The 23,827-nt window shown below is 36.2% G+C and overlaps 1 protein-coding gene across 8 annotated transcripts in view; it reads left to right on the forward strand.

Annotated features, from left to right (window-relative positions):
• SLC4A10 (solute carrier family 4 member 10) overlaps positions 1 to 23,827 on the forward strand; it is a 155,903-nt gene that overhangs the window by 27,332 nt on the left and 104,744 nt on the right. For 2 of the 8 annotated variants that reach the window (XM_068687694.1, XM_068687690.1), the window contains exon 1: positions 8,081 to 8,444. The exons of 2 other annotated variants lie outside the window; for them this stretch is intronic. Coding sequence is in view for 4 of the 6 variants with exons in the window: in XM_068687690.1 (XP_068543791.1) it covers positions 8,364 to 8,444 (81 nt within the window). In the remaining 2 variants the exon portion in view is untranslated. Of the gene's footprint in view, positions 1 to 8,080; positions 8,445 to 23,827 lie in introns of those variants that run through there. 4 more of the 8 variants (XR_011098126.1, XM_068687696.1, XM_068687693.1 and 1 more) reach the window with 2 other exon arrangements.

Genomic DNA, 23,827 nt, shown 5'->3' on the forward strand with positions numbered 1-23,827 from the left:
TTCAGAACTTGTCTGTGCTTTTTTCTCCCTGACTTCGAAAACAGTTAAGTCTTTAAGAAAGCAAGAAAGTGGAGGATATATGACGGTCCCACTGATGATCACTGGAGGGAAATGAAAGTAGGAAAGATATTACCTAATTCAGGAACCTCCTATCAGCCATCATTATTCTTTAGGAAGCTGTTCACACCACTCTTTCTTTCTGCCTCTCTGAGGCAGAGGAAAAAGGAAAGGCAAAGTTGATTGCTGCTGAATTTTTCTTTCAGGACAAAGCAGGAGGTTCATTATCATTATAGGTCTGATCATTTAGGTTTTACACTGTCAACCAATAGCTATGTTTTCTGTGTAATGCACAAGAAATCTGGTAGGCAGCCCAAAGTCATGGAATATTTTAGGATCAGTAATGGTATACATTCCTTGTGTGTGTATATAGCATATATGTACCCAGGAAAGAATGACTATGGAGAATCATGGAAAAAAGTCCTTGCACCTTTGGCTAAACAAAGTTTTAACAGTCACACAGTGCCACAGTTAATATTTTTATTTAAGGATAAAGAGTCTTCACAATAGGTGCTGTTCAAGATCTGCTATTGCACTCCAGGTATTACAATTTCACTCTGGTGTTTGCAGTATTCTCTTTTCTTACAGCAGGAAACAGTGTTTAATGTAACTGTGTATTCATTTCTTTTGAATAATATTCACAAGAATTGACTAATTTATTTTTCTTGTTGTTGCTTACCATCGTAACATAAGCATATATGAAATTGCCAATCCCCCTTCAAAAACAAGGAAGTCCCCTTGACTGGAATGTGTCCCTAAGTATTATGTTTTCTGCATTTCGCTTTTCTTTTACCTTTCTCTGGCCTTTCCACTTTGCTTCTTTAACAAGTATCATGTACTGAAGTAGTTAGCTGAAAGGCAGTTTAACTTTAAAAGCAGGCAGTGTCTGACTTTTGAAGCTCCTATGGGAGACTCTGTATCTTCCAACAGGCATTTGTCCTAGTTTTCTATCTTTGAAGCAACCATTAGCTATTTTTCTTTCTTGGTATCTTAATATTTTTATTCTTACCCTTGCATTACTGGGTGTAAATTGTGTTTTAAATATTAAAACAATGTGTGGGCAATTACAGTTTTAAAGCATTTTGAATTGTTGTAGGAAATAATGATTTTCTTCCCTTTTATCCATCTATGAATTTGTCTAGTTTCTATAGCCTATTTAGTTTGTTTCTCTGATTTTGTGATTCAGTCCAGTGTCCTAATGTTAGCATCCTTTGGGCCTACTCCAAGTTTGGGGGACTTCTCTTTCTCCCCTGTCTTCTTCCTACACCAACAAAAGGGGGACTGTCCCTAACCCAGTGCCAAGTTTAGCTTTTAGTTAGGCACGTACTGCTTGAATAGCTTTTCTCTGTCTCCTCCCAGAAACGGATGGAAGGACAGAGCTGGTGCAGTTAATCTTAGCCCGTTTGCTCTCCATGTGCACCATTTTGTTATGACAAATAATATTCAGACATTCCTAATGCTTAGATGTATAGGTAAACTAAGGAGAAGTGCACAGCTGAGTCTGTAGTCAAAGTAACAGTATGCCAGTATTTTTATATACGCTGAAAAAGCTTGTACAAATCTGTCTTATGTTTTTTTTTTTTTTTTTTTTTTTTTTTTCACTTGTGGAATTGAACCACTTTTACTGATTTAGAGCTGTTTCTGTGTATTTTGTGAGTGGATATAGTCTTTTTAGAGGTCTTCCTTTAAGAAAAATGGCTGGGTTTTCTGCTCATGAGTGTATCGGTGTCGAGGCTCAGCAATAGGTCATGGTAATTATACACAGATCAAAGAGATTGAAGAATGCACTTTTTTTTTTTTTTTTTGTGTGTGTGTGTGTGCTGAATCTGAAGTGGAAGGGGCTAAATCCCCAGTGGGTATAAGTTATATAATTTGGTGATGCTATGCTGATTTATGCCCCTTGAGAGTTTGCCTGCAGCAGAAGCTGGAGGTGATGAGAAGAGATTGAATTGAGAGAAAGACCATCCAGGAAAAATTCATCAAATTTGTCATTCTTGAAAGGACCATCATAACATATGGTAAGGCATATCATTTACCTCAGGCTCAGAAGAAAATGATTTCTGCTAGGAGAATATTAATTTTATTTCTTACAGGATCAGCTGACAGGGTAGGCTTTCTCCTGGCTGGTCTTCCCCTTCTGTTTTCTCTAAAGGGAAGGATGGAAGCTTGGAAATGTCTTATCTATAGCAGACAAGCAAGTTGGCATTTTGCCATCATTTTCTGCCAGCAGAGAGGATAATGGTAATTATATGTCAAAATTTAACATTTCTTTTCCTTGAAAGAGAACTTTTTAATGCAAAATATTTAGAAAAGTCAGATCTCTTCTGAGGCGCTTAAGAAGCTAGAATTAGTGAACTGACAATTTTTTCTTAAGAGGAAGGAGTTTTTCTTCGTCTTCAGGGACAAGGGAGAAATGAAAAGGGTTGAAATTGAAAGAAAGGTACAAGTTGTGCAATATAACTAGGCTGCACCTTTGGTAATGCGTAATATTTGGGAGATATGCAGAGCATCATCATCTGTTCTGTTCCTTCTGTAGAAAGGCAGGCAGCACTTGCTTTGTTAATCAGATTCCAACATTATTGATCAAATTGTTATTTTTTTCTTTTGTGAGGAAAATAAATTTATGTTGCCCGGTACAACATGGAATCTAAACTCCACCCTCTGCTTCTGAGGATAGAAGAATGTTTTCTTATGGTCAATATTAGCTTCCCTAGTGGTTGGAGGTCAACCATGTCCTAGTTGCTTAATAAAAGGAGAAAGTTTTTCACAGGCTATGGCATAAGTTAAAATACTGTTGAGGTGCTTAAAAAGGTAAAAACCTTTGCTTTCTGCAAAGTCTGAAAGGAAAATCATGGTCATTTTATATATAACCTTGTAGACAAAAGTTTAAAATTTATCATTTCACAAATTTTTTGTTCTTACAAATATTTAAATCATACAGTCTAGAAAATGATAATATTGCTAGGAAAGAAAACATACAATTGCGAACGATGGAGAGATTTTGTTTGCATTTATTTTTTGTTTCTCCAAGTACAAATGTAAGCACCTATCTCTTTTATGTACACTGCAAGCATAGCATTACTAGTATATGTCTACACCTTTAGACTCTGCATTCATCAACAGTCTGAAACACAGGGGATCTCTGCTTTCTCCTGCATTGTTTTTTGGGGAATGGGTTGCCAGGCATTTTCAAGATGTTTTTGAATTTAAAATATTGGTAAGAAATATTTTCACTTTTTTTCTTCTTTTTATTTTTTTTTTCCACTGTTTGTTATACATTTATTCTAATTTGTCAGCAGCAGTGACCTGGATCATCAGAGAGTGATTACAGGCTTCAGTTTTAGTGCCAGGGTGCAGAAACATTGATTATGGGGTATTTGGCGCGTCAGATTTTGATGCTGCTATATTAACTGTTAGGAAAAGTTGGAACCAAGCAGTTCCTTTGTACATTTTGACTACGCAGTGGTGGTTCAGGTCTGTCTCTGCTCATTTTCTATTTTGTTTTATAAATACTTCAAGTTTCCTTTAAGCACAGTCATGGTTATCCGCAGATGAGCTGATTAGATTTATGTAATGCCTGTTGAAATAATCACAAAAGGAGAGTCTTTGAACAGTATTTCATTTAAGAGAACAGAGCAAGCATATCCATAAATTATCACAAGATTTCACAGAGTTAATAAATTTAAACTTATATTTTCTAAATGGATTTATTTTTTGCCTAGAGAAGGGTTTTTATGTTTTACAACATGCCCCACTCTCAGTAATTTAATGGGAACATTAAGTAAGAGGGAAATATGTAGACTAAAGGAAGGTAATAGAAACAGTCCTTTCATTAGGATTAAAGAGGAATGGGCTATCGTTAATTACTTTTGAGCTTATTCCACTCAAGTACAAAGATATTTTTGAATCTGTGTTGATGTAAATGATCAGCTGAAACTTAAGATCGGATGAATTATTTTGGTTAAGAGAAATTATTTATATTGCTAATACCATTCAGTGTATCAAGAAGAAACCTTGGTGTCTTCAGTACAGAAGCCAGCTGTTGCTGAGTCATTTGTGTTTATTTAATTTTTAAACTTTGATTTATTTATTTTTAATTTGGTTCAGGGTTCTAAACTTATTTCCAGTAGGTTTAGTCTCTTGAATTTTCTCAGTACTGCTATCATTACTAATCCTGCTGTTGATTAAATTTCAGCTTTTTTTCTTCACCCCTGCATTTTCATGATCCTGTCCTGCAAATATATAGGAAAGAAAAGCATAGTCTTGGTCTTTGATTTCTTGCTCTTGCAGACCTTCAGCTTCTGATAGGTAGTGAAAACAAAACCCAAAACAGCATTACAAATTTTATGTATTTATGCTTGTTTCACAATAGTTTTTACCGAATATTTATGCTTTTCCTTGTCTCTGGCATCTTCACAGTTACATAGACCTCCCCTTTAGTCTTTACTTTGTTAAGCTAAGCAAAACAAACCCTTTCAGTTTCTTCTCCAAATTTCCTTGACCTTTGTAGAAGTCTTTATCTCTTGCAGTTTGAATTAATTTTTTTAAGCATAGATGATCAGAATCATGAACAATATGCTTTTAATAAGCTTCATATTATTGCATTAATATTGATATCTGTATATGAGAAATATCTTCTCTGGTAATTTAAAGATTTCATTTCCTTTTCCATAGGGACATCACACTGGTAGCTCGTAATTACTCTGTGATCAGCTTTTGCCCCCTCAGTTCTCCCACTGTGGTTTTCAGCTCCCGAGCTCTCAATTTCTAGCAGAAACTCAGTGATCTTAAGTTCACATCATTGCATTTTGCATTATTAAATTTTACCTCAGTTTTATTCTTGTGGTCCTAAAAGTAATCCAAGTCTTCCTGTTAATGTTCCATTTCTCTTGTATTAGCAGTGTTTTCTAATACTGTCATCAGAAGCTTTTTGAACAAACCCGAACTGTGATTTTTGGCATCATTCATATTGCTTGTGCTGTAGCCACTAATACATGTAGTAAAGTTGTTTCTTCAAAATGTTGCTGAGGAATATGTGTCCGTGTTTTTCTTCCAGCTTGTTTGGTACAGCACTACATCATTTCACCTTACTTTTATAATCTGCGATACTTTTAATTGATCTCAAATGTTCTCTGTCATGATTGCTAGTACTAGCAAATCTGACTTAAATTGAATCTCAAAAGTTGAGTGATGGATGTTCTGCTGTCTACTTGCTACCTGCTTTTGTCAGGTCTCTGACATAAAGCTGGTTTGTGATGGATTCAGAGTGACCATTGTTTCATCTTGCATAATCCATAGGAACTCTGAATTTGCCTTTTTTTTTTTTTTAATTCTTGCTCTTTTTCTCTGAAGAAAAAATAAAATAAGATCAAACTGTATATTGTGAGTAATGCTTCTGTATGCTGTAAAGAGATACCTGTTGATTCTCCAAAGGGAATGGATTATCAGCTTTTTGCTTTAACATTTGTCAAATAACTATAAAACGTTATTGTATTTACACCTGTCTATACCCATTGCTAATGAAATGTTAAAATTTTCACATTTGCAAAATGGTAATTATATTGCCATGAATTAAAATATGGAATATCTTTTGGGAAAAGCTTCTGCAGCTGCGATAATATGCACAAAGAAATACTGTATACTTCTAAGTGCATTTAGAATTTGTACTGAGATTTTAACCTAATTCAGGGAGATATTATTCTATAATGTCCCTTATTGCCTCATGAGTTCTTCACATCTCCAACTGCAGAGAGATTTTGTAGTCCTTGTGCATAGAAATTCTAAATTATGTTTCTGACATCAGTGATTGTATCTCCTAGCTTTGTGTGTTTTCACTCTTTGAAGGGAGATCATCATATAACAGATTAGCATAGAGAGAGCCTACATAGTATTTATGAGAGGTGAGTTGGCAACTTCCAATTTTCTTTATTTGGTCATTTGTTTTTTTCATATCATGTTGCTGGCCTCTGTATCCTGGCTGTGTGGCATGTGGGGTCTTAGCACACATGCTAAGGTTGTCAGCAGTGCATGGACTGTACTCCTGTGGTTGTACTCCCCTATGTAGGTGTAAGCAGCTACTGATCTGAATATAGCATTGAAGATCTGAGTGTTTGCATAGGAATAAATACATTAATACTTAGTAATGATGTATCGACATTTATTTTAAATTATCTTTTGAAATGAAAATATTAACTTGAGATATATTCCTATTCCACACTGATCAGGGAAAGCAATTTTCCTCTTCTTTTATTGCTGAATCACTCCAGTCTATTTTCTGAAGGGCTTTTTGTCTGCTTGCATATGTATTTATATCCAGTGCACATAATTTAGTAATTTTTTTTTGGTTGAAAGTGGATTCATTAATTATTCTGGAAGAACTTTGGAAGTGTCAGCTTTCAAGAACATTGCCAGTGTTTGAAGCAGCGCCCTGACTGCCACTATCATCAGCATTGAAATAGTAGCATCAGGTTGTTAGGCCTCTAGGTTAACTCTCTTGGAGTATAAAAAGCAGTGTCAAGTCTGGCCTGATTTGGTTCCCTCATGCAGTTAAAGCCTCCTGGGGCTTTGCTAACTAGCATCTGTTACTGAAGATGGCTACCTTAGCCAGGAATTTTCTATACCTAACCACATGTCAGTGGAGACCCTCTAGGAATGTGTGACTAAGTGAGTTCCTTTCCCTGTAGGTGAAGAGTCCTTATGTTGAGGCAGTAGCATGCTGTATGAAGTGAAACAATTAAAAATTTATAGAAGACAATTTCTCTCTCTAAAGGGAGATACGTGGTATTCATGGATGAGACCAGTTTGCTATTATCAGTGTCATAATGTGAATGACTGTAAGCCAAACTTGATTAACTGTAAGTTGCTCAAAAGAGCAATTACTACAAGTGTATAATAATAATGTTAAACTAACAGAATATGATCTGGGTGAATTAATTTAGAACCATTTGCTCCTACTTTCAGCTTCTGCTTGTATTTCAAAGTAAAGAAGGACATCAAAATTAATTTGAAAACATGCAAGCTATTTGAGCCAATATAGTTTAATTAAGGATGATTTCTGTCTTTTTCCCCAAGTTTTATTTGTCTGTAAAACTCATTCACTAGGAATATGTGTTTAGCATGTGTTGAGGTAATGTTCCTGTGTGTTTAATGTTATGGACAGCCTGTCACTAGAGGACTTTCTCACTGTGCCAGTGCTAGTAATTTTTCATTGGGTCAAGAATACAGAAGAGTTATGAAATGAAAACTTTTCTAGTTTATTGGTTGCAATATTTCTTTCTAATTCTGTGTTGGGATTTTTTTTTGTTTGCACAAGTTTGTTGCTAGAATGATAGCAAAAATAAATATAAGCAATAATTTTAAGTAAGGATCTATTTTGCTTTACAATTGTATCAAACAGGTCTTTGAATAAAAAGTCTGGTTATTACTGTGTAGTCCTAACTGTTTAAAAATTACTAAGGAGGATACTGTGCATTTGTTAGCTTGAAAGGTCTCTAGTATCAGAAAAAAACCCATGCATGATTGCTTTGTTTGATATCAAAACACATTTTTGCTGTCATAATACTGGCACATTTTCAAGGCATGCTGTTTTCTGGCTGCTAGCAGGGAGTAATGGAAACAATGCAGTGATCATGCAATTTCTTGAAAATAAACACCAAAATACTTAGGCAAGCAATGTTTTCAATTTTAGAGACTCAGATTTATAAGGCTGCACAAAATAGCTGTTTCTGTACCTCAGAGGTATTTAAATGCCTTGCTGCCTGTAAATTGTTTGTAATTTCTTTCTGGTAATTTTCCTTTGGATCAGATTGTGATGCTGCTTCTGAATGGTGATACTGCTTGTTGAGGAGTGGTCATGCAAGCAAAATTTGATAACCTCGATATGTCATTTCATCTGCTGCTTTTCTTTTGTTAATGCAAAGCTGGTTGCATAATATCTAATTTCTCCTTTAGCTGACCACAGATGAAAACAAAATCTATAATGGCAGCTCTAGGTTTTATAAAAAAAAAAACGCTAGTGAGGAGTTGAAGGATGTGGCTTGTTCTGTTTGGATGATGCAGGATTGCTTTAAGCAGTAAGCTTACTGTTTTCAGATGGCATTAGCAGCATCAGTGATATAGCTGTGTCAGCCTCCTTGACTACTGGATGTCTGTAACTGCACGGAGGAAACTATATTTAAGATCTGATATCTTGAGGGTAATGACTCCAGCACTTACTGATGGACAGAATGGCTGTTAATGCTTTCTTCACTAGCCCAGAAGATTTTGAAAGATAGATAGGTCTGTGATGCACTTTTGTGAGACAGGAAATGCAATTTTTGGGGGTCTCTGGAAATAGAAAGGTCATGCAGCTTGGAACCGGTGAGACATTACAGTCTTTAAGTCATCAGGTATGACCTCATAGTTTACTAATATTTCTAACACAAGGGTTTGTTTTACAGTTTTAGGTCATTTACAGTCTCTTTGTCTGTGTAATTGCTTCATGTTGGATTTGCTACAGGATTTATAGGGTAGACTGTTTACATAAGCAGAGCAATGTATATCTTGGAAATCTAATGTGTTGTGAATTGCTATTTGAACAATGTAAGGTTATTGCATATATATTTTCAACCTGTTTTTATTGTGAATATGATTTCTTTTAACTAAGTCACGGTAGCAGGTTATGCCTTTGCTGTAAAGTAAAATGGCAAGGCTGTATTGCAGTTTTATTTTGCTTTGTCTTTACATGGCAACACAATGCTATTGTGTGAATGTGTTTATTTTTCAGATGAAGCACAGTGTAGGGCAACTCTTACCTACAGTGGCAGGTTATTTAAAAGAACGTATCACATTGTGTAACAGAGCTGAGCTATTCTGCAGGCACAGATCTTACTTCATTTTGCAGTAGTAGGTTTTTTTTTTCCCCTTCGTTTCAAATCAGATTTAAAAATAGCTCACTGAACATAACGCTTAAAGTTTGGCAAGATAACTCTCCACTTTTTAATTATTATGCTCAGTGATGCATACTAATACTAATGGGTTGTAAAATGGAAGATTAATAACTTAAATATTTAGAATGTTGTTCAAAACCAAATTAATTTTTACTTATCCTTTTTGTTTATAATTGTTGCCAACTTTATTGCAAGGCTGGTACTTTGGGAGCTGCTAATCTATTGTGGTGACTGATAGGAAAGTCCAAGAACATAAAAGAAAACAAGTATATGGGTATTTTACATAGGAAGATAGTGGCCTAATTTCATGTATGAAGGACAGAATGGTATTAGTTATACTGTTATCACATTAGGTGTTATAAATGGTAGATAATAGCCATTGAAGAGTTCCTATTTTATTGCCCTTGAATACAGCATACAGCAATTATATTTCATAGAATTTGTAGGAGAAGTTTATTTTCAAAAACGATGTTCAGCTCCATCTTAAGAAATTCTAGATGTATTTGCAGAACATTTCCATGGCAACGTATTTGGCCATGTGTTTTAAAAGCTCAGCTGAAGCCTGAAAGTAATGTGCAATATTTCTGTTGCTTGCTTTATTCTTGTGAAACAACAGTTTGCACATGTATCTGGACTGCAGATTGGCAGGGGTGATTAGTACTTCCTGACCCCAAAGCTCAGGGTTAAGTGATCAAGGTTTGAAAATATTTTCATATTTTCACCTAAAAATGTAAACATGGAAAAACACGGATTTGATTTTGCATTTAGAACTGCATTCCAGTTTCATCCCAGTTTAATAACATTTTATTGGAAATGAATATGTGTGGGAGACCACAAAAGACCAAACTTGAGAATGTACAGCAAGTAGTTTCAGTAAAAATGGCTGTCTTCTCATTTTTAATTAAAAACATATTTCTAAAAAATGTTTTATTACTCTTACTGCCCATAATTTATAGTTTCCCAGTCTACTTATCCAGCTTACATTCTTAATAATAATGGGAAAAGACTTCCCTACTCCTAAGCTTGATTAGGTTTGGAATGATTTCAGTATATCTTTCACTTGTTACAAGATCTTTTTAATCTGTTAGAATTTATTTTCAGTGTTTTAATGCATTAGTCACAATGAGTACATTCTGTTTCTTGGCATTGGAATGAAATTCCTGAAAGTATTGGTTTCATGGTATTTTGCTGCTTTGCGGGGTATTTGAGGCCTTTTTAAAAGGACCAATCCTCCCCCCAGCTTCTTTGGTTTTCTTATTCAAGTATAATTTAAAATCTTGACCTACCTGTGTTTTGAAGTTCTTCCTGGAGTTTCCTTTGCTCATTAAAAATAATTAGATCTTCCTGAAATTTTGCATAAGTGGAAGCTATAACAGTATGCCATGTACTTACCCTGGATTCTGTTTTATCATTTATATTAATTCTGCAAATTGTATTCTGTTTTCAAAATGTGACATTGGTAATCCCAAAATAATGCAGTAGACATGCATTGTGGCAGGCTTAGTATGGAAATTATCTACAAAGCAAAATAAATTGGCAAATAATGTTAGCTTGAGGAAGTCTGCGTTTAGGTCATTTCATTTTGAAATACCAATGTGACCAACTGTTTTAAGTGAGTTTGAGTATGTTATTTCAGTCAAAGGGCATACTCCCATTAGATGCTTCTTCATTTGGGGAGACAGTAGAATACTACTCCTAAGGAATCTATGAAGGAGGTAAAGCTCTTGTAAGAGGAGGAATTGTAGCCAGGTAGAGACGCATGAGGGAAGGGAATTAGAAGTTATCTGGAAACTTGAAACTATAGAAACTGTTTTGTTTGTTTAGCTCTCCATTATCCAATGGCAGTGTAAGTGGCATCACCTAACACAAGGGTTTTTTTAGTGCATTCTTTAAAACTTTACCTCCCCTCCTCAGACCAAGTTGATTGCACCTGTGTTTGAAAGTGCACTTTGTAGAATGCTGTGTTAGAAAGGGTCTCACTAACTAAAGAACTCCTTCCCCTTGACCATGAATTTTGAATACACATCTGTGAGTATAGTGTGTTTCCCAATCTTTAAACATTCATATTTTCAGAACTTGATGATAAAGATCTTATGAAGGATTAAAGCTCTGTATGGAAGTTTTAGGAACTGTGTTAACTAGTGGGTTGTGTGAGAAGCCTGGTATTGGTGTCATTTACCAATTCTAAACATGAACGCTCACACACATGTACATACTCAGTTGTGTACGGCCATGCTTTTGCCTACTTCTGATTGCCATTTTAATTCCACACTACTGACTCTTTTCATGCCTAATAGTGCCAATTTTTAAGGACACGATAACACTAGGGCAAATGAGAGATTGCGGCCAAGCTTTCACAAATGGCAAAAGAACACTAGAAACAAATAGTAATTTCAGAGTGAGAATTCAGTTCCTCTTGTCCTACATCAGTCTTCCTCCCAGGAGATGATCCTGTTCCCTAGTCAGATTCTTCTCATTTAGTACTTTAATTCATATAGCCCATCACTGGGCCTAATGACCTGTTTTGGGGTAGACTTAGTGTAAGTGTATCAGAAAGCCCTAAACAGAATGTAGCATAAAATAAGTATGCAATAGCTGCCTACAGGGTCACAAAATACATTGCTCAATGACTCTATCAGTTTGCACTCCAAGAGTATCACCGTGTGATCATTCTGAGGGAAGACTATTTGAAGGAGTTTTGCTGGGACATATGAAGATGTGGAAACTTGCTGTGAACACATCACAGCAATAATGCCCCAGTAATGTGTTCCATTTAAAACAGTCATAGTCCCAAACAATTCCTGTAGAGCTGGAAACTCCTAAGAGGGAGTAGTGGGGAAGGTTACAGATTAATGCAGTAAAAACGAGTGGTTATGCATTACACAGAATGGCATTTGGGAGAAGAAGCAATGGTCTGTCTGTCTCATACCCCTTCCCTGCTCTAGTAACGGTGATAGGAGTTGCTCATCCTGTTTCTTGTTTCTTTGCAAGACTGTGTTTATTTTGATTTATGTAGCTTATCTATAGAAGTTAATAATAACAATAAAAACAAACGACAAGCCAACATTAACGTGAGTGCTGTTTCACTACTGTTATCATGGTCTTTTCCCTCATGATAATTAAGCTAAGCTTAAGTAGAAGCTGAACCATAATTCTGGTAATTTCTGATAGTTTGTATTGATTTTTTACTAATTAATATACAGAATAATCTACATAATGCTTTCCATTGCACCTTACTGATTTCAGTCTGATCCTGAAAGGAAGACCATCACTTGAATTGGTTTTAAAACATACATACCATTATTACAGGATTGTAAGGGATGGTAAATTGGAGAAATACTATTATTCTCATTTTACTAAGGGAGCTTTGTCCCACATAAATAACATGGCTACCCCAAAAACAAACAGAAAATAAAAATTTAGCCTGGCTTGCTACTTTTTGTGGATCACTGGATTGCCTTGTCTGTGAATTGGGGTCTTGGTATTGGTGACAGTCTTTGTAGAACTATTTATCATTTTAGATTCAGACACTAGTAATCTAAGTACATTAAATCAAGGAAAAAATATAATTTTTGCATTTTATCAAGGGGAAAGTTGATAAGAATAAAAATGATTGCAGAATCACAGAATTGTTGAGGTTAGAAGGGACAGCTGGAGGTTATCCAAGCCCCTGGAGCCTAGGGAACTGGAGTCTACCCCCTGCTCAGAGCAGGGACAGCTAGACCACGTTGCCTAGCACCGTGTCTAGTCGGATTTTGAGTATCTCCAAGAATGGAGACTCTGCAACTGCTCTGGGTAGCCTGTTCAATCTAAGTCCTGTCTAAGCTTTTTCTTCTCCAGGCTGCACAGTCCCAGATATTTCAGCCTCTCCTTGCTTGACAGACGCTCCAGTCACTTAATCACCTTCCTGGCCCTGTACTGGGCTCATTCCAGTATGCCTGTGTCTCCCATGTAAGATGGGAGCCCAGAACTAGACAAAATACTTCAGATATGTCTTGACCAGGATGGGTAGAGGGGAAGGTTTGTATTATCTGGGAAGGAAATTTGGATGATCTGTGAACTAGTCCATCAAATATAGGAGATTTTGGACAGGGATCTTTGAACAATGAGGGCTGAAAGAACTGAAAATTATAAATAGTAATATTTTTTAGTAATCCTTTGGAGAAGAAAAGCTTAAAAAACAGCTTTATTTGACTCATAGTAATTGTGTTAGTGATGAAACCTGCTGTTTTAGAATTTCTGATGTATGGAATCAGTGTCCCCAAATGCCAATTGAAATGAGCAGAGAATTAATTCTAAAGGGAAAGGTTGAATTTTAATTTGTTGAAGCTAAGTAAATATTAATGGAACTGTAAAAAAAATATATAATCTGATATGATATAACTAATAAAAAGTATGATATAAGTAATAAAAAAAATGGTGAACTATGGGGAACATGAACTTCAGGGATCCATAAGCTGTGTCTTTAGTCAACTTGCCAAAAATTATTTCTGTTGTAACCTCAGAACATTGACAGAGCTTTCAAATGTTCTCAACTGATGCAGCAAACATCAGCTGGTGCAAAATATTCAGCTGAGTGCATTGAATGAAAAAGTAAAACAGCGTTAAGTTACGTGAGAGAGAGTTGAAGAATTGTAAAACTTCACTCCTCTTTAATAGCTTGCCCTCTCTCCCCTCAGCTGCCTAAATAAAATAATGTATATAGGAGCCATCAGTGATTCAGGATTCTCTCCTGATAACATAATGAGTTTACTTGTCTGAATTGTCTTTATTAAAAATTTTATGCAAGCATACACACAGTCATTAAAATACATGCAAGAAATCATACCCATGTGGTTTGCATCCATGTTTAATGCAATTAAAACTATTTTAATGAAAGTAGTATTGGTTTTATGCCCCAATCCTGTGACTAAAATTTTCCAGCAAAAGCAGTGTCATTTTTCTTTTTTTACTTGACTGAACCCTGCAAGTGAAACAGCAGAAAAATACCTTGTCCTTGCATTTGAGCAGCAAAATGTTTTCCTATTTTTCTTCCAACTTTTCTAGTCCTATTCCAGGAAAATATTTATTGAATATAAAATTTTAGATTTCATAGGTGTGTGTTTGTGTGTGTTTATGGGATCATTAGAAAAATCTAATGTATGAAAAAAATACAAATGAATAGTGTTGTAATACTAGCAGTAATATAACATAGTGATTTCTTATTGCATTGTATATTCTGCTGAAGATAATTACTGGATGCTTAGATTCTACATGGCAGATATAGGCCTGATGGTGTGGTTACTCTTGAGGATGAAGCTCAGTGTCTGGTAACTGTGATTTTATCTTCAGAATATCAGTTGTGGTAGTTGTGCTAATACATGTCAAAATATATGACTTAGATGACCGGGGATTTAATGGAAGGGACTAGACATTGCCAGTAAAGTTTACCTAGTGTATGAAATGTGAAGTGTATGAAAACCCAAATCTGTCTTGGCATTCTTGTTTTGTTCAGGAAGAAAGTGATGACCACTTTCTCCAGTAACTGATTGCCTTGTTACATTCAGCAGGTTTGTTCCCTCTGCTAGATCTCAGTGTACTGTCTCTAGTCCTTCTGCACATAGTCATAAGGGGATTTCTCATTACTGGTAGTGAGTGTCTTGCAGTGACTCACTGGGCTCAGTTATTGCCCAGTCTGCCTTCTGCTCTCCTCCTCCTCTTTCCTGAGTATTTTTCTGTTTTGTAGGGTGCAGATGTGCTGAGATTTCTCAGTCATCTAACTTCTAATGCAAAGATGCATATTTGCTGTGGATGTCACTGAAAGATGTAATCTGTGCTGTCAAAAGTAGTTACAAGCACTGCCTTGTGTCCTGAACATCTATAGTAGCAGCAACCTCAACACAGATCTGGGACATGCTCTGTCCTTTTCTTGCCTGCTTCAACCAATAAGAAGTGTTAAATCGTTTCCTTTTTAGTGTCCTTTGCAATTGCTGAGACAGAGATTAAATTTACATTTTTGGCAATGTCTGTATCATCAGCTATAAACAAATTTCCCTGGTAATCACTTAGACTTGATTTCCCTCATGGGCCTCCTTTTACGTCCATAGAAATGTCGTTATCAATTTTTAGTTTAGCTTCCTTTTAATTTTACTGTCTTTACTTGACTACACTGTACACACCTGTAGATCTCTAATTTAACATAGAAACCTGCAGAATAGCACCTTTATCTGCTACTGTGGATAGTGTAAAATTTCCTAAGGTGAACTGCTTTTTTTTCTGTCACAGCAAACGACATTCAGGCTCTTTGGCTTTGGACACTTCTGGCACACACTTATATAGAAAGCTGGGCAGCAGTGATCCTGTAAAATAAATTGGCTAAGCCCTGGAGCTGATGCTAACCCCATAATGGATGTTCCTGCCTTCCTGTCATGCTCATTGCCAAATCTGTTCCCCTCTTGGTTCACAGTTTATCTATATGGGTTACACATAGTGATGTACACTGATGTAGCACATCACTGGAACAACACTGCTCTTTTCATAAAAGAGCAGGCAATTTCATCATTTCCAAGACAAGAAGCACCCAATGCTCAGTAACCCTCACTTTGGAAGATTATCTGTGTTAATGAAGGCAGGGTTTTGTTTGCTTCATCAGGTTCCTAGTGCAATTCTGATCAGTTTGAACTGATGCATATTTATAACTTACTAGTCTCTCATCAGAGGGCCTCTTACTCTCAGCAGGGACTGCAGATCTTCTTTAGCTACCTCAGTTGCCATGTCTTTCCCTGGAGCATAAGGACATAAAAACAGCTGTGCTGGGCCAGATCAAAAGTCTGCATAGCTCAGCAACTCATCACTGTGAGAATGGCCAAAAACCTAGGTAAGCCTGTAATAGTGGGGCAATTGCACGATGACAGTTCATACCTCCAGGACTTACTGTTCCAGAAATGGTGTCCTTGGATTTGGTACCTTTGATAGATTGCTCTTCACTGAACTGGTTTGCAAGTTTCTTCAACTCATCGAAGCTGCTAGTATCCACTGGAATTCTACGCACTGGACTAGCATGCTGTGTGAAGAACTAAGTATTTTTCTTGGTTTTGAATATGGTTCCAATTGTCTTCATTTAATACTGCCATCCTTGGTGCTATGTTGGCAAAGACATTGAACAGTAATTTCTCTATTCAGCCTCCAAATACCTATCATGTTTTTATAGACTTCTAATACAGCTCCTTCATACACTAGGTGTTCTTATTCTCTACATCTGAATCCTCTCCGTTTCCACTATATCCTTTTTGGCAAATAGGAACCAAATAAACTTGACATTCAATATGTAGGTAAACTTTAGATGTATATAGAGGGAATAATGATACCCTTATTTTGTTCCCTATGTATTTCCAATTTATAGTATTCTATTTGCCTTTTTTTCCTACTGAATTTACTATTACTGAATTTTGATATATGTTCATGGAATTTTTTACCAAAACTACAAGACCGCACTGCTATGTGGTGGTGCCCAGAAAATTTCACTGTGTATGTGAAACTAAGATTGTTTTTCCCTCTGGTGCATCAGTTTACGATCCCTACTGAGCTCCAACAACAGTTTATCATCCTTAACACATTTTGTGTGCTAAGGGCCTTCTGGAGATCTTCATATTCAAGTTTAACTTTATGAATTCTTTATGGATTTTAGGAAATTATCCCTCATTAGTGAACTTTGTCGCCTTGCTGCTAATCCAAAATCATCCATACATGTGTAAGATACCATATGTATGAGTGCAAATCTCACCAGAATTCAAAGTGATGACTTCTGCACTGGTGACCTCCCTCTGCCAGAAGAAATGATGATTTCCTTATGGTTTCTGTTTTCTACATTTTATCAGTTCTTAACTCCTGCAAAAAACTTCTCCTCATATCTTATTGCTGCTTATGTTCTTATAGTTGACTCTTTGGAGGACTCTTGCTGAAAACCTTTTGACTATCAGATTAGACTTCGTGAACCAATTTGTTTTATTTATAGAGTTCTTCACAGAATCACAGACTCATTTAGGTTGGAAGAGACCTTCAAGATCACCTAGTCCAACCTATATCACCTAGTCTTTTCTACTTCAAGGAATTAAAGGAGGTTTGTGATACCACAGGATCAATTCTTTTTCCATCATATCACTGTTACTCACGTGCCCTGTAACTTTATTCTTTATAATAGTTTCTTTGAATCTGTCAGCAGCAGCAGGCTTACTGGGTGATTGTTGGCAAATACTGTTTTGAAATCTTTGTAAAAGTTGATATCATACATGTTGTCTTCCACTTCAAAGGCACAGAGTGATTTCAAATAAGGATGTTACACGCCAAATTCAGTGTCTTACTTGTAGAACTTGGAATATGAACTGGGCTTTGTTGGCTAAGATATCTTGGGAGTACTTGTGTTGGAAAGGTATCCAAATTTAACAGCACTTCTAGGCTGGTTGGATCTCCACAGAAATGTTGTGCAGCGTAACAGCAAAAGGAATAACTGAGGAAGCAGGAACATTAAGAAAGGGTTTAAAATACAAGAAAGATCAATAGAAGTTAATAATGTCAGAATTTCCGTTTTTCTTTTTTTTTTTTTTTATGGTCAGATTGAAAAAGTCATCACGCCTTTGGTAATCTTTTATTATTCTTTGGGATGTGCATTACTTGTGATTACCCTGTGATTAAGGGTGATGAAAAATGAGGAAGAATGAGAATTACCATGAATTAAATTTTCAAGTGAGTAACAGCAATGTCTATTGCAGGGACTATGCACGGGATTTATTGACTTGATCTCTATGCTATTGAAAAGGAAATGTTTCTTATCTTTTACTTAATCATTAAGTGTATCAGTTGCCACCTTTCCCTTTCCCTTTCCCTTTCCCTTTCCCTTTCCCTTTCCCTTTCCCTTTCCCTTTCCCTTTCCCTTTCCCTTTCCCTTTCCCTTTCCCTTTCCCTTTCCCTTTCCCTTTCCCTTTCCCTTTCCCTTTCCCTTTCCCTTTCCCTTTCCCTTTCCCTTTCCCTTTCCCTTTCCCTTTCCCTTTCCCTTTCCCTTTCCCTTTCCCTTTCCCTTTCCTCCCATTTAGCAGACGAATAGGAAAGTGGCATAGACAGAGTGCTAGTTATGTTGAGACTGGCTGCTCTAGTGCCTGTGAAGTTTAGAGGAATGGGCAGGCGTACTGAGCGCCCTGTGAAAGTCAGATCCACTGCTAAAGGCAGAAGTAGGGACGTCTGTTTATTCTGGTTTCTCTCCACTTTTTTCCATCTGTCAGAAACACTTCAGTTTGGATGTAAGCTGTACTGGGAGAGGTAGTTTCAGTCTTTACTGGCCTTAAAAAAAAACTGTGGGCCATTTTGTTTTGATAGGCGGACAAAGGTTCAAGTGAGATTTCAGTTTTGTTCTGCTGACTTCTCATTACTGCTTCTAGTCTCTGGTTGACTTTCCTATGCTCTGTCCCAGTTCAAAATAGATCATTTTGTTTCTAAGCAGAGGAAAGCTCTTATGATGCATGCTTTTTCAAGTGTTCTGTTTCAGTCTATAGCAATGCTATACTTTAAAATAAAAATGATCTGGAATCTTATCTCGCTCCTATACTGCTGGGTTCTCATTGACTAAACTGGAGTTGTGCAAAGTGCAAATGAATATGGGATTTCACCTTTCTTTTTGTGGAGTTACATCTTTATTTGCCATGATCCTGGAGGAGGATTTTGTGGTTGAACCCCAACGTAAATAGAAAACCTTACAGTTTACAAACCTTCTTCCATGGGCGGAATTCTGGTACGTTTAGATCAGGAATCAATTTGAAACTGTAGATGTAATCACACTAGAACATAAATGTTGCAAAGAAAATAAAATTATCACACATAACCCTTAATTCTTTTCCAAGTGTTTATGCTCGTTGCTTTTTAAGTATGCATTACTAGCATAAGTTAGCGTATCGCAGTGACAGGGAATGAATGAATTTCAATTCATTTTTTTTTTTTTCCTCTTAGGCAGATCAGTTCCTAAAGTTTTAACATGTTAGCTGACATCTGTGGCCCCCATATATAGACCGCACCCTTATCTGGGGACTTAAGTCCCTGTGTAACTTGCTGATTTAAAGCAAAACATAAAACATGAGCTAGCCTAGTTCTGTTCACAGTCCTTAGCCTTCTGAAATATTTTGCTTGAAAATAATTACTGGTAAAGATAAGTATCAGATATATCAGCTGTGGTATTTAGCATGGGAAAGAATGAGCAGGCTTAAAATAACAAAACAAGCTCCTTCAAAATAAATAATAGATAAAATCCACAAACACTTCCTCCCCAAGAACCCAGACATCTGTATGCCCAAGGATGCAGAAGAACGCTTAACCAGGGATGTTTTTTACTCTCTTGTGTACTGCATCATGAGAAGAATTAAGCAATCAGAATGCTATTCGGGCAAATGATTCATAAGTGCGATTAAAATTCCTAGGAGAATAGGGCTCAGATTAGTCCAGTTCTACATTGCAAAAGATTTATTGGCATATGTTGGCAATGAATTTCTAATACAGTTATGGAGTACCAGTTTAAAATGCCTCCAATACTGTTTATATGGACTTCGTATGCAATATAAGCTACAGGATGTAAACTTTTCCTGGTATAGCTATGCTACAGTAGATCACCCTTATTAATTAGCATTTTTAATCACCATGTAATTTGTTGAAACAGCTAACGTGTAGAATATGTAGAAAGTAATGTGATAGCTTCAGATAACAGGTTTTAGGAAATATGAGAGCAACAATTGGGATGGCCCAGTTTCTTTTCTCTTGTTACTTTTGATTGCTTTATTGGTGCTTGTTTATCTCTGTTCTGTCAGATGCTTCTCATGCTCTTATGTTCCACGTGCAGGTTACACTTCTATGTCTTGTCTTTCTTGCTTTAAGTGACATCTGCCTCTAGTTCAGCCTCCTCTGTATAGCATTCCTATCACATACTTTTTTTTTTTCTTTTTTTTTTTTCCTTCAAATGCAAAACTCCCTATTTCCTTCATTACTTGCTCTTCGTTTTATTTGTTGAGGTTTCTGGAATGTTCCCGGTCTCAAAGAACCTGGAGATTGTCTTTGCCTCCTGCTGTTCCCTCCAGCCCACAGCACTCTGTTCCCTTGTCTGTTACACTGGCTCATCCATGGTGTTTATGAAGACTGCTCCCTCTAGTAATACTTGCTTTGAATTTGGGCCAAAGAAGTTGGCACCTAGCATGCTCTGAACATAGGTATTTGTTTCTGTTTCCCTCTCTGACATTTCTACCATTTGGCATGCACACAACTCTACCTATTCCCCGTCTCTGTCTGCCTTTGACTTACAACTTTCTTTTCTTAAATTTTCATAATTTCTCCCACTTTGGTTTCCACATGGATGAATTGTCCAACTTGGTAGCTGCCCTGGGGCTGTTTCTCATTTGAATTGTATCCCATGTGTCTAATCAGCGGCACACCTGAGCTGGTCTCTTCTAAGCACTGTGTTCTCTGAGTTCCTTTTCTGAGATAACTGTTTAAACTTTCTCAACATTTTTATTCCCTCACTCCAGAAATGGAACTTTGTAAAAACTTTTTTGTCAGTCTTGATGACTTCTTTTCTGCTCTTATTTCCTTTATTACTCTATGCTTTGCTTTCTTCTGTCAGCATATCAGTTCCCTTTAGTTTCTATTTTCTTTGTTCTTCTCATACACTTCCAAACCCTTCTTAAAATTCATGGTCCTGGCTGACTCCCAGTCTGCACTTCCTCAGTTCCTAATGCCATCTGCCATGCTGCAGAGATACTGCTGAGTATCTCTGGTGAAAATCTTTCAATTCTCATGACTTTCTGTGCTTCTTAGGGATTCTGTTCTTCTAGGATTTTTGTTATGACATGAGTATCTTTGCCTGCAGTTTTCCCTGTTTTGTATTTTTTTTTTTACTAATTTTATAGGCCTCCATTTAGTTTATCTCTTTCCCCTTGTTTCCATGTGAGCTTTTAAAGACTAATCAACCAAGGATAAAATTCAAGCTTCTTCCTCTTCATCTGAAATAGATGTGTGTGTGTGTGTGTGTTTTTTTTTTATTTTATGTTTTATTTTTTATTTTTTTTCTGGTCTTCAAACCTGTTCCCCTGACCCTATACCTGTCCATGCCCACCTTGTGCAATTCTTTTTAAATTGTCTCTCTCGTCTTGAATTCCTTTCCTTACACAAGAAATATGCTCAAATCTTTCTATAGTAAAGACACCAACAAACAAACCAACCTTAAACTTCAGTAGTTTCTTTTCCCCAGTTTAATTTCCTATCTCTGGGTCTGTTTGAATATCTCCAGAGAAAGAGACTCAACAACCTCCTTTCATTCTCCTTTACCCCATACTAAGGTATGCTTTGTATAACTCTCCTCATTTCTTGTCTTCTGCTGCCTTTCTAGAACTGCTCACTTCTGGTTTGTCTTTTGCACTGAAATTTATCTTACTAATGTTCCACTTGACTTCTTTCTGGAAGATTTCCAGGCTAGTCCTTTATTCTCCTCCACTCCATCTGTCATCTCTTTCAGTTTATATGCTGTAGTCTTCACTAAATTTTGTTGCTCTTAGGCATTTGTCATTTTGTCCTTGTTGATTCTCTTTTCAGATCTATTCCATGTTAGGTAGGTCTTCCTCTCCCTCTTCTTCTTTTTGTGTATGTATGCATGTGTGTGTTCAGCTCTCTCAGGGATCCATCCTCAGCCTTCTCATCTTCCTCCACACCTTAACTTTGGATAATGTAGCCATAAACATAATCTTTATGAAGACATCACTGCTATATTTTTTAGTGGTCTTCCACCACTCTGGTTAAATTCAACCTATCTCAGAAAATCTTCTTGGTCTTCAGTGGTCATCTGAGTATAATAATGTCAGAAACAATTCCTGGATTCTCTTTTCTTTCCTGATGCACTCTACTTGCTCTATGCAGCTTTGAGGTCTGACGGTTCCTATTTGTCCTTGTAGCCATAAATCACATTGAAGGCCTGCTCATCTCAACACCATGACTGTTATGATCTCATCTTTCTGTCTGACTTCAATACTTACAGCTTTGATTCACTTGATTAGTGGTTTTAATACCATCTTAGCTTATTCCTCTGCCTACATCACTTGCTTTTTAAAGTCTGTTTACTCATCTTCTCAAATACAAACATACAGTCTTTATTTTAAATGCTTTACAGCTTCCATCCTTTCTCTCCAGGATAGATAATGCTGTCACAAATTTGAACTTTGTATTTGCTTTGCTGGCCTTTGATTTCTTAATTGTCTATTTCTCTTGTATTCATTTGTGCATTTTCTCTTAATATATCCTGTCTTCATTGAAACTCTTCCTCAAAAGTCTTCTGTAGTCTGTAGAAGTAAGTATAACCCGTTAATAACTGGGCAGGTGTGTGTTTGCATCTTACTACACCTATGTTGCTATGCAGTCTTAACCTTTATGCTATTTATTGCTCATATACCTCTAAACTATAACTTGTCTTTTGAGTTATATGACTGTTGAAATAGTTATAAGTAATTTATTTCAAATCACTATCACATCATGTATATATTTGCAATGTGTATGTCAACGGAGCCCACAGATGCTATTCTTCTTTCTCCACTTGTGAACAAATACATATTTAATACCAATACTAATTAAAAAAAAAAGTTGCAGTTGTAAGCAAGGATACTTATAAGACCAAATACAGATTGGGTGATTATTATTATTTGTTTAGTATCTGCATTGAAATCATGCCAAGAAAGGGACCTATTGTACTAAGCCTGGTACAAACTTGTATTAAATGTAAGAGTGGTCTGAGTAGCTTACAGCATAAAGTTTAAATGATAAAGATTGTATTTTTTGAGTATGTTCACCACATAAAAATAAATAAAACCATTCTTTAATAAAAGAAGATGGTGTTGTCTTGGCAAGGAAAGGTATGAAGAGAATACCTACCATCTGCTGAGTATTCTTTTTCATCATCATGTTTATAACTGTTTTTATTTTAGAGCAGTATCATGAAATACAAATAATCATATGTAGTTCAAAAAATGTATTACTTTTGTTGAGCCAGTAAAACTTAGTATTTAGTTCACTTCTGTTTTATTCTCAAAATACCAAATACTGGAGACATCTAGGTCAAGTTTGAAAGGTTAAATATAATGTGATATTAATAATATAGTAAATACATAAACAAGTTGGTAAATACTGTCTCTTTGAAGGGTTGAAAAAAAATTTTTGCTTTTGAAAAGTTTCCCTACCACAGCTGGAATGCAATCCTGACAGTCTTTCTATTTCAGATATCATAGCTATATCCACCAAAAAGACTCCGAAATTCCTAAAATAGGCAATAGTTTGCTTGTGCCCTTTTAAGCTATGATTGAGATTACTGTGTCCTCCCTTGCTGTTTGTGGCTGCATACAGATCTATTGATTTAATGACCTTATGAGAAAATTGACAGTGAAAATTACAAAGCTATCTTCTAACAATAAAATTCCTTTCATATAGATCTCAAATCTGAGTATTAACAGTCACCTCAGAGCCTACTTTATACCTTAGAGTATTTCTTGGCCCATTTATGGAACAAGTTATGTTCTGTAATTTTGATGTAAAGCTCACTATTAAGGTCATATGTTTCTAACTTTTAGCTTGTTTATTGTCAAATATCTTGACTAATCCAGAATAACAAGGTCATAGAAGTGATGATGTTTAAAAATTCCGCATTAAAGCAGACAAGCAATTTGTATGAGTCAAATTCTTAGATCTCTGAGAAGTAGGAAGACCAGTTGAACTACTGTTTAAAATTCATACTTATCTTTGGCAGCACATTTCAAATTCCTGAAAGTATATCTTTTATATCTAGACAGCACTTTTGC

Source organism: Anas acuta, chromosome 6 (genome assembly GCF_963932015.1).
Source record: "Anas acuta chromosome 6, bAnaAcu1.1, whole genome shotgun sequence".
NCBI classification, from domain to species: Eukaryota; Metazoa; Chordata; class Aves; order Anseriformes; family Anatidae; genus Anas; species Anas acuta.